The following is an 18,575-nucleotide window of genomic DNA, read 5'->3' as shown; positions in this document are numbered from 1 at the left end:
AGCAAAAATAATAATGCCAACAATACCAAGAAATAACAACAAACAAATAATGTAAGAACTAGAATCAATAACTCACATATTGTTGTTCTATGGTTGTGCCTTAAGAAGGATGAGAAAATACACATGGTGAAAATCAAGCTCCTTGATTGAGTTCAAACTCACAAAATCAAAGTGCTGTATATATGAGACAAGTATCCATAGCCTTCCATTTCCAGTGCTCATACCATCTCACCTTTGTTTTTGTTTACATGTTTATTGGTTGTTCATCATAGCTTATTTTGATAGCATCGCACGTATGGAGCAGGCTCCTCCAGAAGCCTCTGAGATTGCACAGTGCACAGCTAACCTCTTTGGACATAAGGCGGTGAAGAAGAAGCGGCTAACTTTTGCAATTTCCTTTTTTTTTTGGACAGCGTAGGCTTGAAATTAACTCCTTTACTTTTCATTCTTAATAATCTTTAATGGTCGCACTACACATGCAGGTAGGCTTCATAAAATTGCATTACAATATGTTGTGTAGCATATTGACTGTGAACCGACAAGACCTTGAGACAGAAACTACATGTTTTTAAATTAAAATTCATCAGATATAATTCCCAAGTTTTGTCTATATTTAGTTGGGGTTAATGAAGATATACCGAGCTGAATGCTCATAGTTTGTGGGATAGCTGTGTTGGTTGGCAATGATCTCACCTAAGGAAGTAGTTAAAATAGAAAAAAGGAGGTCCAAGTATCGATCCTTGACATACACCGGTGGAGAGAGATTTTGACACTCCTCCCTGTCATGACACACTGAATGAACATCCACTTAGGGAAACTAACTCACGTCAGCGCTAAAACCAGCTCCAGCCACGCCCCCCCTGACTTCAATTCACATATCTCTGCTACATTCACGTTCACCGAAATACTAATCACACTCACCTGTCACCGTTCCAATCTCCTGATTACACGATCACCTGCACCTGTCCCTCATAGTACATATACTCCTCACATCCCTCACTTCCCTGTCTGACCTCGTTTCGTGACAGATTATTAACCAGATTTCACAGGATTCTAAATCATCCAACCACTCTTCCGCGACTTCCAGGTCGTTCCGTTCCCTTGTAATCTCCAGTTCCCTCTCGCGCCCCTGTGCCTTATCCCTCTGTGCAGCGCTCCTGCCTCACGTGAACTTTTGTTTACCACGTAGTTTAAATATTCAACTTCAGTGTTTTCTGAGCCTTTTTTCAGTTATTATCTTCTGTGTTTGTTAGTATCTCCTCTGCTAAGCCAAGGGACTCTGGCCATCATGTGCTTTCCTGTGTTTGTTTGTGATGCCATGTGCATCTTGTGTTGTCCTGAACTCCGCCCCCACCTGTCTTCTGCCACTTCCTGGATTTTCCAGTCACCGTCCACCACACCTGTTCTGTTACCCTGATTGATTTCTCCTGCCCCTTGTTTTGCTTCCAACCAATTTTCTGTTTCCCCCTCAGTCTGTCTTGTGTTCTTTGTCAGATCATAACCATAAGTCTGGTGAGAAACGCAGAGTCCTGTTTAAGCCTGTGAATGCCCGTATTATTTCTCTGCCTCGTTTCTGTGGATATTCTGCCTGTGTGGGATAAGTTTTTTATCTTTTGTGCTTTACCTTTTTGGATGTCTAAGTTTACCTACGTTTTGGATCTTCTGTGCTTTGTCTTTTTGGAATTCTAAGTTTGTCTGGATCTTTGCGTGTTGACCTTTGTTTAACTCTTTGTAAAATAAATAAAAAATTCTCATTTGCATCTGGTCTGCAATTGTCTCTTTTTCTGCAACCCTAACAGTGTTTTTCCCGTTTTTGGACATTATCTTCTGTGCTTTTCCCGTTTTTTATGTTAGATATTTTGTGCTTTATAATCCCATTTTTCTTTGTTTTGCCCTTGTTTTTTCACTGTTCTCTCGGCTTTGGCTCTCAGAATAAATCATTCATCATCAATTCTACTACTTTTGTGTCTCCTGAAGTCTCTGACAGTTTTCTCCACAATTCACGGTTTGGAAAGCATAGAGAAGAGGATGTCATGGTTCACTATGTCAAAGGCTGCTTGACTGAGCAGAAGCCTTCACGACTCTCAATGCTTCAGTCATAGATAAAAGAGCAGTTTCAGTGCAAAACATTTTGTCCTTTAAATACAAAGTCCAAGCATAAACAATTGGAACATATTTCTGATTTGCTATTATTGTGGTTGTCTTTTATGTTTGTACAAAGTTTCATTATTGCGATTGAATGGCAGGAAGTAGGTCTATGGGTTGCTATGGATTCATTTCAATTTACACATCAGAAACTTCACAGTTAACTTCCTCCAAACTTGATTTTCTGTTAAGATGATGGTACATTAAACATTATTACACTTTTTTTCTGGATTGGCTCCATCAAGTTTAACCAATATCCCTTTAACTGTAGATTTAGAATATCCAATAAAACATTTCATTATTTGCAACACTAGACATGCCATAGATGATTACTGAGTTGTCGTTTTAGAGAAATAAATGTGAAGCAAAAATGGCACTTTTTTTAGTCAATTCATGATATGCTGTCTGCTGAGGAGGAATAAATAAAAGCAAACTATCTGTTCTGTACCATATTTAATTCTATAGGCTCAACTGGATCCACCCACAGCACTGCTGCAAAGCTATGGTTGAGATGGCAGTCAGTGCTGCTGTCAGACATCTATCAGCCCTGGCTGCAGCATGTTGTGATTGAGAGAAGATGAGGGTAATAGAAGTGGCTTCTGACTGGTGATACTAGCAAAACATGGGAACCCATGAAATCTTGGAGTTTAGAAAGAGGAGCAACATGCACATCCACGTAGGAATAGAAAGAAGAAGCACCTCCGGCAGTCCGGACTTGGTAGTCTTAGTGAAAATCTCCCTCCTACAACCAGAGTCTTGGTGCCCCCAGTAACTGTTTAAAATGTTATATACACCCAGATAAACACCCAACACTCACCTGAATGTCTCTAGTTTAGAGTTTTGATCATTCAGTGTGTATGTGAGCTCTCTGACACCTGAGTATCCCAGGTGGTTGTTGTTCAGATCCAACTCTTTCAGGTAGGAGGGGTTTGATTTGAGGGCAGAGGCCAGGAAAGAACAGCCCTTGTGTGTGATCAGACAACCAGACAACCTGAATAATTACAATCAGAGAGGGAGACGATTAATTCCAGCTCACAGATATTTTCAACAAACTTTCATACATTTTGAAAATATTAAGCACATTAGAATGTTCAACAAAGATGAATGAAATGTTCCACTGAGAATATTTAGGTGCGTTCATGAATCATCACAGATAATCTATATCTATGTATATATATTTATATTCTGTCCAGAAAAAAAAGAAGAAAAAAGCTAAATCTCAACTAATAAATTGTAGAAATGTTACAAATACTCTGTATGCTCTCTGTAGGCAGACAATTCAAATAAGGTGTTATTGATTAAAGACATAATTAAACCCATACTTTCCCTCTTACAACTGGAAAATAGGGTAGATTTGGGCCTATCAATACTGAGGTTAAGATATATTGATAATACTATTGTTGGGGTGTACTGTAGTAAAGAAAGGAAGCTTGTTGGCATGGCAGTCAGAGCACATACTCAGTGTAGTATTGGAGCTCCATTATATGAAATATAAACAAGAAAAACATTTTCACTGGCCAACAGTCCCAGTAATTACACCTTAGGAAGTCAGCAAGTCAACCCCTACACTCTCAACATGAAAGGCTTATTAAAGAGCAAACTCTCATCCATCTTCACAGGAGTACTTCCACATTAGAATTTCAGCATCTCAACAACATCAGAGGCTTGTACTATAAGAGCCTGAAGTGAGCGCCTTCTAACCGTAGTTCCTTGATGTTCCGTTATTCGAAAATGCTGACTATCAAGAAGCATCCAGACTTTTACAGATGACCGTTGTGCTGACAATCCAGCACAGCAAAACAGTAGCCTACACGACACAATTTAATATTTGAAGCAAAACAGGGAATAGTACTAAGCTAAATGTAGTACATGTATTGTGTAAGCAATTCAAATGAAAACATTTTTAAGAATAGTACACTTCCATTATCCTGCAATCATCGTACTTAACCTGAAAAAAAATACAGCCTCACTGTTTATTCCATTTGAATGCTTAAGGGATGATGTGTGATATAGAACTATAATGAGATTGTTCATGTCATCAGGAATCATGATATTGTAAGACCAACCTTAATGTCTGCAGTTTACAGTGAGGACTAGACAGTCCCTTAGAAAGAAGCTGAACTCCAGAATCTCCCAGCTCATTGTCACCCAGGTCCAGCTCTAGCAGAGAGGTAGCTGACTGCAGACATGTGGCCACAATCGTACAGGACTTATGTGTGAGTTTACAGGCTGTAAGTCTACAAGACAGAATAAAAAAATGAATTAATATAAAAAAGAATATATATATACATGTATGTATAATGTGTGTGTGTGTGTGTGTGTGTGTGTGTGTTTACACTTGGAAATATCACAGGACTCATGTTTTAATTTTTTTGAGTTTTTTCTTTACTTTTATTATTTTCTACATTGTAGATTAATACTGAAGACATTTAAACTATGAAAGAACACATATGGAATGATGTACTAAACAAAAAAAGTGTTATCTGCCATGTAGAAAATAATAAAAGTAAAGAAAAAACTTATCTTAAAAATGAGAAGGTGTGTCCAAACCTTTGACTGGTACTATATATACAGTATATACATACTGTGTATATATATATATATATATATATATATATATATATATATATATATACATATATATATATATATATATATATATATATATATGTACACACAGTATATTGGCATGACAGTAAGCGCACATACATACAATAAAAAACATCATCACTGGGCAAAAGTCCCAGTAATTACACCTTAAGAATTCAGTCTGACTGTCGTGCTCACAATCCAGCACAGGAAAACATGACACGATTTCATTTTTGAAGTAAAACAGGGAATAGTACAAAGTTAAATGTAGTAAATTAATTGTGTAAGCAATTCAAATGAAAACATTTTTAAGAACAGTACACATCCATTATCCTGCAATTATCGTACTTAACCTGAAAAAATACACTATACACTCAATAAAGCCTCATTGTTTATTCTGTTTGCATGCTTAAGTGGTGATGTGTGATATATAACTATGCTGAGATTGTTCATGTCATCAGGAATCATGATATTGTAAGACCAACCTTAATGCCTGTAGTTTACAGTGAGGACTAGACAGTCCCTTAGAAAGAAGCTGAACTCCAGAATCTCCCAGCTCATTGTCACCCAGGTCAAGTTCTAGCAGGGAGGTAGCTGACAGCAAAATTGAGGCCACAATCTTATGGGACTCATCTGTAAGTTTACAGCCTTTAAGTCTATGAGACAGGAGAAAAAAAATACAGAATAAATATATATATATATTAGGGCTGGGCACGTTAACGCGTTATTATTGCGTTAACGCATCAATTTATTAACGCCGACAATTATTTTAAGGGCGTTAACGCAGGTTTTATTATTTATTTTATTATTGTAAAAGTCTGTTCCTCACAGGCTTTTATTTTGTAAAAGTCTGCTGCTGACTGCTGTGGAACCGGAAAAGAAAAGAATGGGCGGATAAACAAACATGGAGAAGGGCATTGCTGCCATAGACATATATATATGTCTATGATTGCTGCGACGTGCCAACTCGCCGCCATCTTGGGAAGGTAAAGGCTGGACTGTAAACAAACGCAAGTGAACGGTGGAGCTGCGGTGGAGCTGGATAAAAAGCACTATAGCATTTACATTTCTCAACCGATTAAAATGAATTGTTTGTATATTTAAGGGTTTATGATCTACGTGGACTACCAAAAAAGTTTTTTTAAAGTTGCGTTAATTGCGTTAAAATATTTGATTGCGTTAATCGCGGCCGCATTAATCTCATAGATTAACGCGTTAACGCTGACAGCCCTAATATATATATACCAACCAAAGGAGAACTATAAATGTTCACGAATCCATCGAAGCAACTGCGTGACCACACAGTAATGCAGTCGTAGAACAATGGGACTTGGGTCCATACATTCCCCCTAATTTGGATTTGTACTCCTAAAGGTGCCTTTATGGTTCTACGACTGCATTACTGTGTGGTCACACAGTTGCTTCGATGGACTCGTGAACATTTATAGTTCTCCTTTGGTTGATGGGTGTCGCAAAGCAATACAAAAAAAGATAAAGATGGCAGACCAAACTCCATAGATGGTCGTATTTGTACATAAAAGTTGTTTGTTTGACTTAATTTTGCTTAGATTTTTTAACTGAGTTACTGAGGAGTAGACACTGTGCAATGTAAAAACCCTGGTATTGTAGGAGTGGGCGATATACCGGTTTGATAGTGAAAACCGGTATTGTGCCACGCCATGATATGGATTTTGCAATACCGTGGATACCGCGATTTATTCATAATTCATAAATTCTATTTGGCATTCATATTGTTTTGTTTCAAATTTCAACTGAGTGATAGTACTAAGTAGCTACATCTTTTTTGATTTTAATCTAACCTTTCTTGGTTCTTATGAAAAAAAGAATGTATGTTAATATGTTGACCTATTTTTATGAGCAGACGGCACATGCATTTGTTGCGCGCATGTAGTGCTAGCAACAAACAAGCGTGCAGGCAGCTGAAGTTAGTAGGCAGGCTCTCCATATCTCTCTCCATAGTTGTGTCGCCGTGTTGTTTTAGCCAAAGGTGTAAGCACCAGCAACCTGTTAAATCACCATTCAATTGGCAGCTTGCACATTGTCTACTGGTTGTTTATCATATTTTATATCATCATTCTTAACCCACATAGGTAAGGTACATACAGTTGGCAGCTGCTAACTTGTGATGAACTCGTGTTAATATGTGTGAATATGAATCCTTTCATACGAAGTTGCACAGGCACCCTGAGGGTTTCTACCTTTTCCCATTATAATTTTATGATTAAATCGAGGAGATTATAACATCAGTTAGATAACTAGCTATCATTTCATGCAAATGTAACTCTTCCATTTAAATCGTTTATGCTAAGGTCATTTAAAGTTTCCTTAGCTAGCACAGCAATTCGACAACCATAACCAGGAAACACAACTTTAGCTGCGAAGTTTAATTTCTCAAAATCAGCTCACCATTAAAAAGCAGTCTTGGGTTCAAAGTGATTACAACCACTTGTGTGATGTTAAATGGCTTCACATAGATATAAACAATCCTAAGAGAAATAATGGGAAATCAACAAAGGGCTCACTCTGATATCAATGTAATGTTAGCGAATATTGCTCATGCTAATATTTAGTCTTCGCTCTTCGTCCAAAGCCAAATCTATTGTCAATTTGGCTTTGAATGTGAGTATTCGAACGAGTTATCTTCTGTCCCGTCGTTTGAAGCATACCTTTTAGCTCCGGCATTGGTCTCCCATTATTTAACATTTCACGTTTCGATTGAAAGTCCAGTTTCAGGCTCTGGCGCACGCCCCCTTCATTGAGACAGAGGTACTGTTTGCCTCCCCTCAGTGCTTTTTCACTGCTATGCGGGTTTATGTCAGATCAGCAAGACTACATAGGTTCTACACATACGTGAAATACATGACCTATTCTATGGATAGAGAGGACATATAATACAAGTGTCCACAAATACTACAGTGGTGACAAACAACGAGAAAGCAAAAGGCATGCGCTCAACCCAGTTAGTGAGGGATTCCACCATCTGAGATGAGGCGCTGCTCTTCGCTGCCTCACCTCGCATGTCTCCTCTCTGTTTGAACAGGACATGCGCAAATTCAGCGATTTTTGATTATACAAATGCTTGAAATTATTGGAATCATACAGAAATTACATTTCTAGCACATATCAGTAGATACATATTTATTTTATCATTATTTGATTTTTACTTTTCATGATGACATATTTTGCCCTAACTAATGTAATTTAGCTAAGAAGGGCTATTAAAATGTGATTCTGATTTTTTTTCTCTCATATATCGTGATATCATATCGATATCGTCTGGACAGTGGAAAATATTGTGATATGAATTTTAGCTCATATCGCCCATCCCTATGTTATTGTAGATGAAAAATACATTTGAGGAGATTTGAGAGGTGGCTGAGCAGGCTATCTAATGTTAGCATGCTACTGCCCACTAGGTAAACAGCGATGGGTTCGACCAATCACAGCCCTGCGGCTTGCGTCGACTGGATTGCGTTGGATAGTTACAAAATTTGGGAGATGCACGCAAGAGGTGCTCGGAGTGGGTTCGCAACAACGCAAGGGGATCTTGAGTGTCTTGCTTGCTTGCGTGTCTGCGTAAAAGGCAGACCATAAATTAAGCTTAAGAGTAACCCCAGCCTCCCCACCCAAACACACACATACACAACATAGTAGCCCGTATTATGGCCAAAAAAATGTAATAGCTCATCATGTGAAAAAGTGAAATTTAACAACTCTAGTCCCCAGTCGGCATGTTTCCTTTCTGTTTCTATTCATCTCTCTATTTATCTAGCTATCTATAAGACTTGAGAGAAGCACTAAATAAAACTAATGTGACAGCAAGAGTACAACTTAAAGCAGCAATACGGAGTTCTGTTCCAAAACTAGTAAGCTAACTACCTAAAAGGCATGCAAAAGCCTTGCAAACACCACCAACAGCCCAGCTGACCCTGATAGAAGCTTGCCAACAAACTAACTGGTGTTTTTTGGCAGTTTAGCTGGCAGTGTTATGCGTGTGAACCAGCCCGTTACACAGAACTACATAGGGCATATCCTGGATGGCTAGTGGGGAAGACAGAGGTGTTTATCTGTCCTTCACATGACCATATGCTATCAAAATGAATTTGAGGATGGTATTTAAACTAGTTACCTATAAAACCATATCTCAAAAAGTGTCAAATTGTTGCATAGTGTTACTTTAACTGTGGTTTTCTGGTTACATACCAGATGTAAGACTCTTGATCACACAGTTATACAACTCAATGATGTTTCTGTGAAAACAGAAATATTACTTGCCCCAGTGTTTTCAGTTGGCAGTTTGGGTTTCGAAGACCAGAAAGCAGCTTTTCTTCTGATGTTTGAAGATCACAGCCACTCATGTCCAACCCACTCAGTTGAGAAATAAATGACTGCAAAACTGACGTTACGACCGCACTGGAGGTGTGTGTGAGATTACAGCCAATCAGTCTACAGGGGGAGAGGAGAAGACTGTAAGGAACATGCCCCCTATCTCTTTTACATTCCCAATTAGGAAATTACATTATAGAAAAAAATCTGTGTGTAATGTATAACAGTACAGACCTCACTTTATAGTCTTGAGACAGTATCTGTCCTACAGCGCTTTTCTTAATATACAGACCTGATTTTACAGTCTTGATTTAGTGGTTGTTGGAGCAGTTCTCCTTCACAGTCCTGAAGCTCGCTGTCACTGATGTTCAGCTCTCTCAGGTGGGGGTTTGCCCCCTGAAGAGTCAAGGCTAAAACCCTTCCAGTCAGTTTACAGCCAGCAAGTCTGCAAAAACATACAATTGTGTAACAGACTATCACAAATTGGTGTTAGGCAAACTATGAGTGCCTCCTTCTCCTATATGGAGGAGAAGAACTGCTAAATGGTGAAATCATGGAGCAAATTCTGCCTAGAATAAAACGTTGATGTTGCTATTTTCTGGTTAACACAGTCTACAGTTAACAGTATGTGTCTGTTAATACAGTCTACAATATTACTGACCTCAGTGTCTCCAGTTTGCAGTTTGGACTCTGTAGAGCAGAGAGCAGCAATCCTCCTGACTTCTGCAGGTCATTGTCACCCAGGTCCACATCTCTTAAGGGGGAGTTTTCAGACTGCAGAGCTGAAGTGACAATCTTACATGACCTCTGTGATAGGTTGCAGTCTGCAAGTCTACAATTATAAATCATATGTCAGTATGTGCAGGATATCACTAGGTGATTTTCAATAGTACACACTGAAAAAAACACTACATGTAATAGTATGAGCTACATTTAATTAATTGGCAATGCAAAACTGACCGCAGAGTTGAGCTTACAATCTCATAAGACCTCTCTGTGAGGTCACAACAAGCCAGTTTAAAACAATTGTATATTATTATTACATACAGTGACAAACACAAACAGTATGCAACAGAACTTACATGGTAACACTTAACTTAGTGCAGGGGTCAGCGTCACCGCTTTTGAAAGCAGTTCTTCTGATTTTGATTCCCTATCACTGCAAGTTGTTTGTAAGTCACTTTGCATAAAAGTGTCTGCAAAATATTTGACCTGTACATTGACCTTTTATGCTGTTTATTCACTAAATGCTTTTCATGGAACCATATGTGACTTCATAAAGGCTTTCATAGTAATAGTTGTGTAGGGCTTACACAACATTATAACGCTTTATGAGTGCAGCTGAGTCTTTTTATAAAAAGTTACATATACTTATGTCAGTCACTATAATTCATTATGAATACTTCGTGTTTTTAATGCTTCATGTTTACTGGGTTTCCCTAAAGTGTTAGCAATGTGTTTCATAATTACATTTATACATAGACATACGGTATAGCAGTATATAATATAGCCGCTGCATAAAGTGAGAGAATCATCAAGAATTAAGTCAAATAAAAATATATTTTCCGTTCCAAGAAAATGGTGTTATCTCGAATGATTACATTTCTTTGCAACTTATTCTTTTTTAATAGTAATTGCGACCTGCCTAGTGAATATGAGGATGAGTGAGACTTTATAACATATTCTTGTGTTAAATTTGAGAATTTTCTGAAATGTACATGCAGACATAAGCAATGATATGAGCTTCATTGTATAACTGCACTAGGCATTTATTTACAAAGTTTTGTTTGATTAGAATATTTTTGAATACGATACTATATTTTGAGTAAATGCTACAAAAAGGCATACAGATATTGACATTTATTGATATTGACATTTATAAAAGGACCGGGGTATACGCTTTGATAATAACAATTGGAACAAAGATCCAAAAGCAGCGATCATCTGGGTCCAAATAATAAAAGGTAGCAAAAGGTTGAATGGTTAGACAGCTCCAAAAGGTGAAAGATGTAAAGGCTTTTGAAGACAGACCAAACCATGTGTCAAAGGGTATTCGTGTCGAGGGTCTTTAGTGAAGGCACAAAAGACAGCAGGGAGACAAGGCTCTGTAGTTGGTAAATTTATTTTACCTCTTCCAAGTGCAAAATCCACAGTGAAAAATATATAAACAAAAATACTGATAGAAATTAAACCAAAAAGATAATTACAAATGGTATATGTACAATCAATAGTACCAACATGTATACCAGTCCACTATACTGTGGCAGTGCGCAAACATCATTCACCGCTCAAAATCACCACAGCTGAGCATCAACTAGCTCACCAGAAAACTCTTATGTCACGATCCAAGACACAGCGTGCCCTCCAAGACAGCAGAGGGCACAAAGGAGGCGGCGTGAGGCCGGCTCAACCAGACTCACGAAGAAGTGAGGCCATCTTTAAAAGCAACAGGAAGCTGTTTGTCATTGCTCATTCATGTTCTCATGCTATTAGCCCTTTGTCTTGAAACACTTGTTTGCCTCTTGGAAGTGGATACTCTGGATCTGGATACCCTGACTACGGATTACGATTTGGATTGTTTGCCTGGACTCTCTCTCTCTCTCTCTCTCTCACGGTATCGAACCCTGCCTGTCTTTTGATCTTTCCCTTGCCTTGTCCACTTGAAAACCTGTGCTACACTGTTTGATGTTTGTGATCTGATCCTGGACTGCCTTGTGACCTTGATTATTGGACTGTGTTCTGAATTTTTCTGAATGGACTGAATCCAAGTTACTTAAGTGTGAAGACATTTGTTTATTGCCTTACTGAAAAGAGTATATTCTCTGATTACTTCTCAGTTATTAAAGACCAAAGAATTGAAGTTTAAACTGCATCTGCGACTTATTTCAAACCTGACATCTTATGCAAAGACGTTCACCACAGAAGCCTCGCACTACTACTTCATCAACCCTTTTAACGGTTAGCTGCACTACCCATAATTGGCCCATACTACCATAGGCTCAAAACACACGGGTAAAATCGTGTGAAATGAAATACACATTAAACCGAGTTAAAATGGTACCAATAATCATTTGAACTCAATCAGTCCTTCACATTAATGATGACGGCAGTTATACATCACATTCTCAACGGTCAACCTTCTAATGTAAGTAATTGATTTTGCGAGGGAGAAACCAAGTTCCTCACGAACCTGCCCAAACCATAAATGCGTCCCAGGACGGGAGCGCACTTGCTAATACAGGAAACAAGTCTAATGACGGCAAGAACTCATCCCAGCTCATTTGATGAACAAGTATCGTAGGTACACTGTCTATCATCATTATAGTATATGTGTAATGACAACGGAATGACCGTTGTATTGTATAAATATAAATAAATCACTGTGATGTAAACATTGGTAACTTGTGTGTGTAGTGAAATGTTTGGCGTGGTGTCAGTGCACCAGATGCTTTCACACACGCCAGCAAAGATGAATCAGTTCATATGGATAGGGAGATGCAGGGATGTACATTAAGCACGGTAGATGACTCCGTTGACGATTAAAAGTATATTGAAAGTCTGTTGCGTCCGCCATTAGAACGCGGTGAGGACGCGCTTAAGAATCGCGGCATCACACCATGTCAGAGGAACAGAGGAAAACATGGTTTAGCTTGGTGTAGTGACATCTGGGCCCCGTTCGTAGTAGCTCGTTAAGCGAGTTACCGAGATCATTTTCAGGATGAGATAATATAAGTCCCTCCTTTCGGTTCGTGAAAGCAACTTTGGATAAATCACCATAGCAACACATCAATTACCTCAAACCTGCCCCAGCGCATGCTAATTTAAGTGAAGCTGGATAAGATTGCCACACCCCCGGAAAAAGGAGAGATCCCATTCAACAAGGAGCTATATTAGTTAGATTAGCGTAGGGATAGAGTTCTTTGCGATCGCCAAGAAACATTATTCCATCATGATGAGTTCTTGTATCTAGCTGCCGACAAGGAATAATTTATTTACAAGACCTTCTCGAGCCATTTATTGCAAACACCACAGCCGAACATTGACTGTCTTGCGCTTTTTTGCGAGTGGTACATTTTTGTATTGTATTATTATTGTAGAAAAAGTCTTCCTTTTGCTCTGACAATGTCCCCCAACTGTGAGGAGTGTTTTGTCCAGCCAATGCTCCATGCCACACAGCCAGGTCAGTGAAGGTGTGGATAAAGGACCACCACATCAGGACCCTGTTATGGCCAGCCCAATCTCCAGACCTGAATCCCCTTAAAAACCTCTGGAATGTGATCAAGAGGAAAATGCATCGTCACAGGCCATCAAACAAAGCCGAGCTGCTTGAATTTTTGCACCAGGAGTGGCATAAATTCACCCAAAGGCAATGTGAAAGACTGGTACAGAGCATGCCAAGACACATGAAAGCTGTGATTGTATATCAAGTTTATTCCACCAAATATTGATTTCTGAACTCTTCCTAAGTTAAAACATTAGTATTTTGTTGTTTAAAAATGAATATGAGCTTGTTTTCTTTGCATTATTCGAGATCTGGAAACACTGCATCTTTTTAGTTTTTTTGACCAGTTGTCATTTTTCTGCAAATAAATGCTCTAAATAACAATATTTTTATTTGAAATTTGGTAGAAATGTTTTCAGTAGTTCATAAAATAAAACAAAAATGTTAATTTACCTAAACACATACCAATACATAGTGAAACCAGAGAAACTGATCATTTTTACACACACTCTCTTCAATTAATTAGTTGGTTGGTTAGAGCAGGGGTTCTCAAACTTTTGCAAGCTGGGCCCCCCCAAAGCTGGTTAAGGGTAGTTGGGGCCCCCCCAGCGCGCGGCCCGCCGCCACCGCCCACAACTACACCACCATATATAGATAGATAGATAGCATATTGTTATTGATAGGCCTGACATGTCAAGGTTAGGCTATTGTTAGGCCCATACAGACAATTATTATAACTATTTATTATTATTATTATTGTTATTATTATTATCAGTAATAGTAGGCCTATTAGTAGGCTATTCATTATTATCACCATCATTATTTTATTATTATTATAATTAATGATTATCGACCAATTATTATTATTGTATTATTATCATAATAATAATTAGTGTTATTATTGCTATAATTTGGATACTGTTATTATTATGGGCCTCTTGTGATCTTTACAAAAAAAATCCTACAGGTCTGTCAATGTGAGACATGAGCCTGCTTTGCACTGCAAAGGTTCTCAAATCTTGGGGCAATGTTTGAAAACATATCCTCAGGTCATCCTCGATCTGTGCGCGGTTGCGGTATTTAGTTTTGAGCGCAGTCAGTCTTGAAAAGCCTGCCTGGCACAAATATGTCGACGCGAAAAGGATGAGCATTTTTAAGGCTATGTCCCAAAGGTGATCATTGCTATCCAGAATGACGAAATAGGGGAGATGCTTAAGTCTACTGTCACTCTTCAATTGCTCTTTCATGTCTATTGACAGCTCGTCTGCTGAGCAGAGAAATGGATCCCGAACTTAGGCGAATGAACGGTAGTCCTCTTTGAAATAGGACCCAAACTGATTTCTGATATTCGGCGTGATACAATGTCATTTGACACAGTATTGCGCTGAGTTTAGCTCCTATTCTACACGTCTTGCGCGGCCGGCAAAATCAGTGTTTCGGCAATTGTATGGGGTTGGCCAAGCTTAGCAATTCTATGAGCAACTACATAAGATGCCTCCAGACACTGCTTGGAGATGGTGGTTCGTTGTTGCTGGAGGCCATCACGTTCATGTTTAAAGAAGTCCACAGGCTTCTCTTTCTGACTTTTACGAATCAGAAACGTGTCCATAGTTGTGTTTGTTTGCTGATACAGTGTGTGTGAAGTTAATAAGGTTCTAATTTCAACGTCGTGTTCTTGTATGTGTGGTTGTGAACGACATGGATAAGGATAAGGCTGTGCTAGGCAATGATTCCTAACAAAACTAACTGTACACAATGTAGACAGGGACAGCACAAAATAGTATTCAAGTGCTGGTGTTTTATTTGTTGCAACACGGTGGATGATACAAAAATGTAAAGGTAGGTGTTAAGTAGAAAAGGGCTAGCTGCAGTTGGAAAAAGGTAGCTAGCTAGGCTAGCTCTCGGGGCTACAAGCTTTTTCAAAAGACTGGAGCAAATTACTCCTTAGAATAGGCTACGAATAGACCTACTGCAAGCGCAGTAAGGTATTACTAAGGAAGGAGTGAGTCTTTAAAAAGACTGTTTATAAAGCAATGAATATCTGAATGATACAGGAAACAAGAGAAATTGAAAAAACTCTGCAGTCATCTCAGGGTGAGAGCTTACCCCCCACTTTGAGAACCACTGGGTTAGAGTATATACTGTGGGTTTTACTTCTGATCATCGCGTGAATAAATGCTTTGATTATATAGGCTGGTCTAGTTAATGTTACACAAGAATGCTGCCAAACTTACCAGGGTAGTACAAATGTTATCCTGGTGGTCCTTCTTAAGACGGTATTACTATTTATGTACAATTGCACCCACATTTATTCAGCGCCCGCTCACAAGGTAAGGTACCTACATTATATTGGTGCCTATGTGAAGCTGGTACCAATTGACTTTTTTACAGTCTGTTTGAAATAATATAGAGGTGACATTTTGATCACATCCCTTTATAAACTGCAACTCATACGAATTAATACAGCAGGACATATCTGTACACAGACAGCTGATGCAATGTCCTCTGTATTTCTGTATGTTTCATTTGATCTCTGTGTGTTTCAAATAAACACACACACACACACACAAACACAGACACAGATACGCGACTTCTGAGGGAGTGCTATCAAATTTAACTAGATAGTTCATTTAAAAGTCTCTCGCAACTGACCTCAGTTTCTCCAGCTTACATCGAGGATGTGTCAGTCCCTCACAGAGCAGGTCAAATCCTTCATCCTGCAGATCATTGCCACTCATGTCCAGTTCTCTGAGATGGGACTCTGAACTCTGGAATCCTTTTAGCACTGATGCCATCATTTCACAGCTTTCTTTATAGAGGTGACATTGATTTAGCCTGTTTAAAATTAAGATTGAACTTTGCATTACAATATTGTCTCTGTATCTCAGTTGCACATACAATTAGGCTATATCACTTTTCTTCTTCTTCATACACACTCCGTCAGTATATCAGAAAATATTTTGAAAATGTTCAAAGTTACCTTAGTTGTTAAAGGCTTTACTCACCAAACTCTCTTTGAGACTTTCACGACAGGAAGCATTCTGCGGAGCCCTTCCTCTGATCTCAGGTATTTCTTCAGATCAAACTCATCCAATTTTTCAGCTGACATCAACAGCAGATAAGCCAGAGCTGAACACTGAGCTGGAGTCAGGTTCATCTCCTTACCTGCTGATTTCATCTTCCTGTGTAACATAAGAAATACACACATTTGAATATTTCTGAAAATGAAAAAAATCTCTTCAAAACAAATCAAACTATTTATTTATTTTATTATTATTTTACAATGTACCTCTACTTCCTCTACTTCCAAAACTAACTTGCACACAATTTTACATCTAAAGCAGACACAAGCATCTAAAAGCAGGCACAAACAACTTGACCAAAGAAAAAACTGTGAACGGCAAAAAAACTGTAAAAGCAAAAGAAAATGATGTGAAGAGACATGCACACTGAAGATGAGGGAAACACAACTGCACTGATTTATAGCAGTTCAGACAGCTGCCCCCAACTAGCGTAAATGGTTTTTAAAGTACTGACTTTGTACGCAAATTCATAACGATTAATTCACTGTTGCGATTATAACAGCAAAATGTTTCATCTCCATATCTCTATTTAGAGATTAGCATTTTATGCAGTTTAGCCTTCAGTGAAAATAAATGCAGATAGGCTGTGTTATACCGGCTGGGTACATTTCTTAGCCAAAGGAAAGTATTTTAATAATTACCTGTTGATCTCTTCAACCAGTGAATTGTCCCCTAACTCATTCAAACAATGGAAGAGGTTGATGAGCCGCTCTGGTGACTTGTCTTCCCCGATCTTTTCTTTGATGTATTGAACTGTTTTCTTGATGCTCACATCTCTGACAGCTAACTTTGGGAGCCACAAATTCAGGGGATGGGTTATTTTCGGCTCCAACATTGGAGCCAGTCCGAGAAGGAAGCGCACACAAAGATCCAAATGTCCATTCTGACTCTGTAAAGCTCTGTTCAGAGACATCTTGTAGAGGTCAAACCTTGAATTTTTGAACCACCAGAAAATCCACTCCATACTCCAAGTCTTAATGAGGAGATTCACCTTGTCAGTTGCATGGCTGTGGAGCATGTATAAAGCAGCCAGGAATTCCTGTACAGTCAAGTGCACAAAGCTGAACATGCTTTCTCCACTTATAGTATTTTCCTTTTTGAAGATCTGTGTACAAAGTCCAGACTGCTGTGCTCCTAACTTTAAATTAATGCCACACTCTGCAAGGTCCTTCTCATAGAATATTAGGGTGTCTTTCTCCAAATATTTGAATGCCAGTTTCCCAAGTTTAACAAGGAGCTGCCCTTTTTCCTCTGCACTCATCTTCTTGTCCTCCGGGTATCTGTCATTCATTCTGTTGATCTGAAAAACACAGAACTGTGTGTATATTTCAGTCAAATTTTTCGGTATTTCCTTCTGCTCTTCTCTTGTTTCTCCAAGCACAATTGCTGTAATCTGGCAGACGACTGGGATTTGACACATAATGTAGAGGCTTCTCATTTTTTTTAGGAGTGTTATGACTTGTTCAGCTTTCTCTGGAATGATCTTTTGTAAATACTCCTCTCTTTGGTGTTCATTGAAGCCTTGGACCTCTGTCACCCGGTCAAAGAGGTCACACAGATCCTTCTTGGCTGCTGCTGGTCTCGTTGTAACCCAGATGAATGCTGAGGGCAACATCTTACCAGTGATCAGACTTGTAATTAGTATGGCGACCGGTGATTTTTCTTTTGGGTCACAGATGAACTTTTTCAAGTCTAGCTCGAGTCTGCTTTCATCCAAACCGTCAAATACAAAAAGAACTGCCCCTTTTAATTTAGTGGATTCTCTCAACTCAAGTTCTGGGTAAAATTTAAGGAGAAGGTCAGAGAGGGTGCAGTTGTCGTCTTTGTGCTTGTTCAGCTCTCGAAATGGAAGAACAAAAACAAGTTCTATGTCCTCATAATTTGTGTTTTCTGCCCAGTCCAAGACAAATTTTTGCACTGCAACTGTTTTCCCCACACCAGCTATTCCCAAAGTCAAGACCTTTTTAGCAGGTTCGTCTGTTTGGTAGTGGTCAGAGAATATATTTGACAACTCTACTGAGTTCCCAGAGCATGTCCTTGTCTCCATTTGTCTCAATTGCATTGCTGCCACTTCATGAACATTGTTGACTCCTGTAGTACCTTCTATAATGCAAAGCTCGGTGTAGATGTCTTGTAGTTTTCGTCTTTTCCCCATAGTTTCTTCCAGGTCTTGACGTATAAGTAAAAAC

At 38.8% G+C, this 18,575-nt stretch overlaps 1 protein-coding gene across 1 annotated transcript; it reads right to left on the bottom strand.

The window, feature by feature from the left end:
- Nucleotides 1–1,641: 1,641 nt before the first annotated feature.
- Nucleotides 1,642–18,541, bottom strand: LOC116219117 (NACHT, LRR and PYD domains-containing protein 12-like). Its single transcript, XM_042703522.1, has 9 exons — nt 17,028–18,541; nt 16,309–16,485; nt 15,956–16,138; nt 9,743–9,913; nt 9,374–9,526; nt 9,031–9,201; nt 5,220–5,390; nt 4,212–4,382; nt 1,642–3,136 (listed from the first exon to the last, which is right to left on the bottom strand). The coding sequence occupies exons 1-9, from the start codon at nt 18,539–18,541 to the stop codon at nt 2,959–2,961; spliced, it is 2,889 nt and encodes a 962-aa protein (XP_042559456.1). The 3' UTR covers nt 1,642–2,958.
- Between the last annotated feature and the right edge of the window lie 34 nt (nt 18,542–18,575).

The sequence above is a fragment of the Clupea harengus genome, chromosome 24 (genome assembly GCF_900700415.2).
Source record: "Clupea harengus chromosome 24, Ch_v2.0.2, whole genome shotgun sequence".
Classification (NCBI taxonomy): Eukaryota; Metazoa; Chordata; class Actinopteri; order Clupeiformes; family Clupeidae; genus Clupea; species Clupea harengus.
This window is presented reverse-complemented; position numbering and strand designations above follow the sequence as displayed.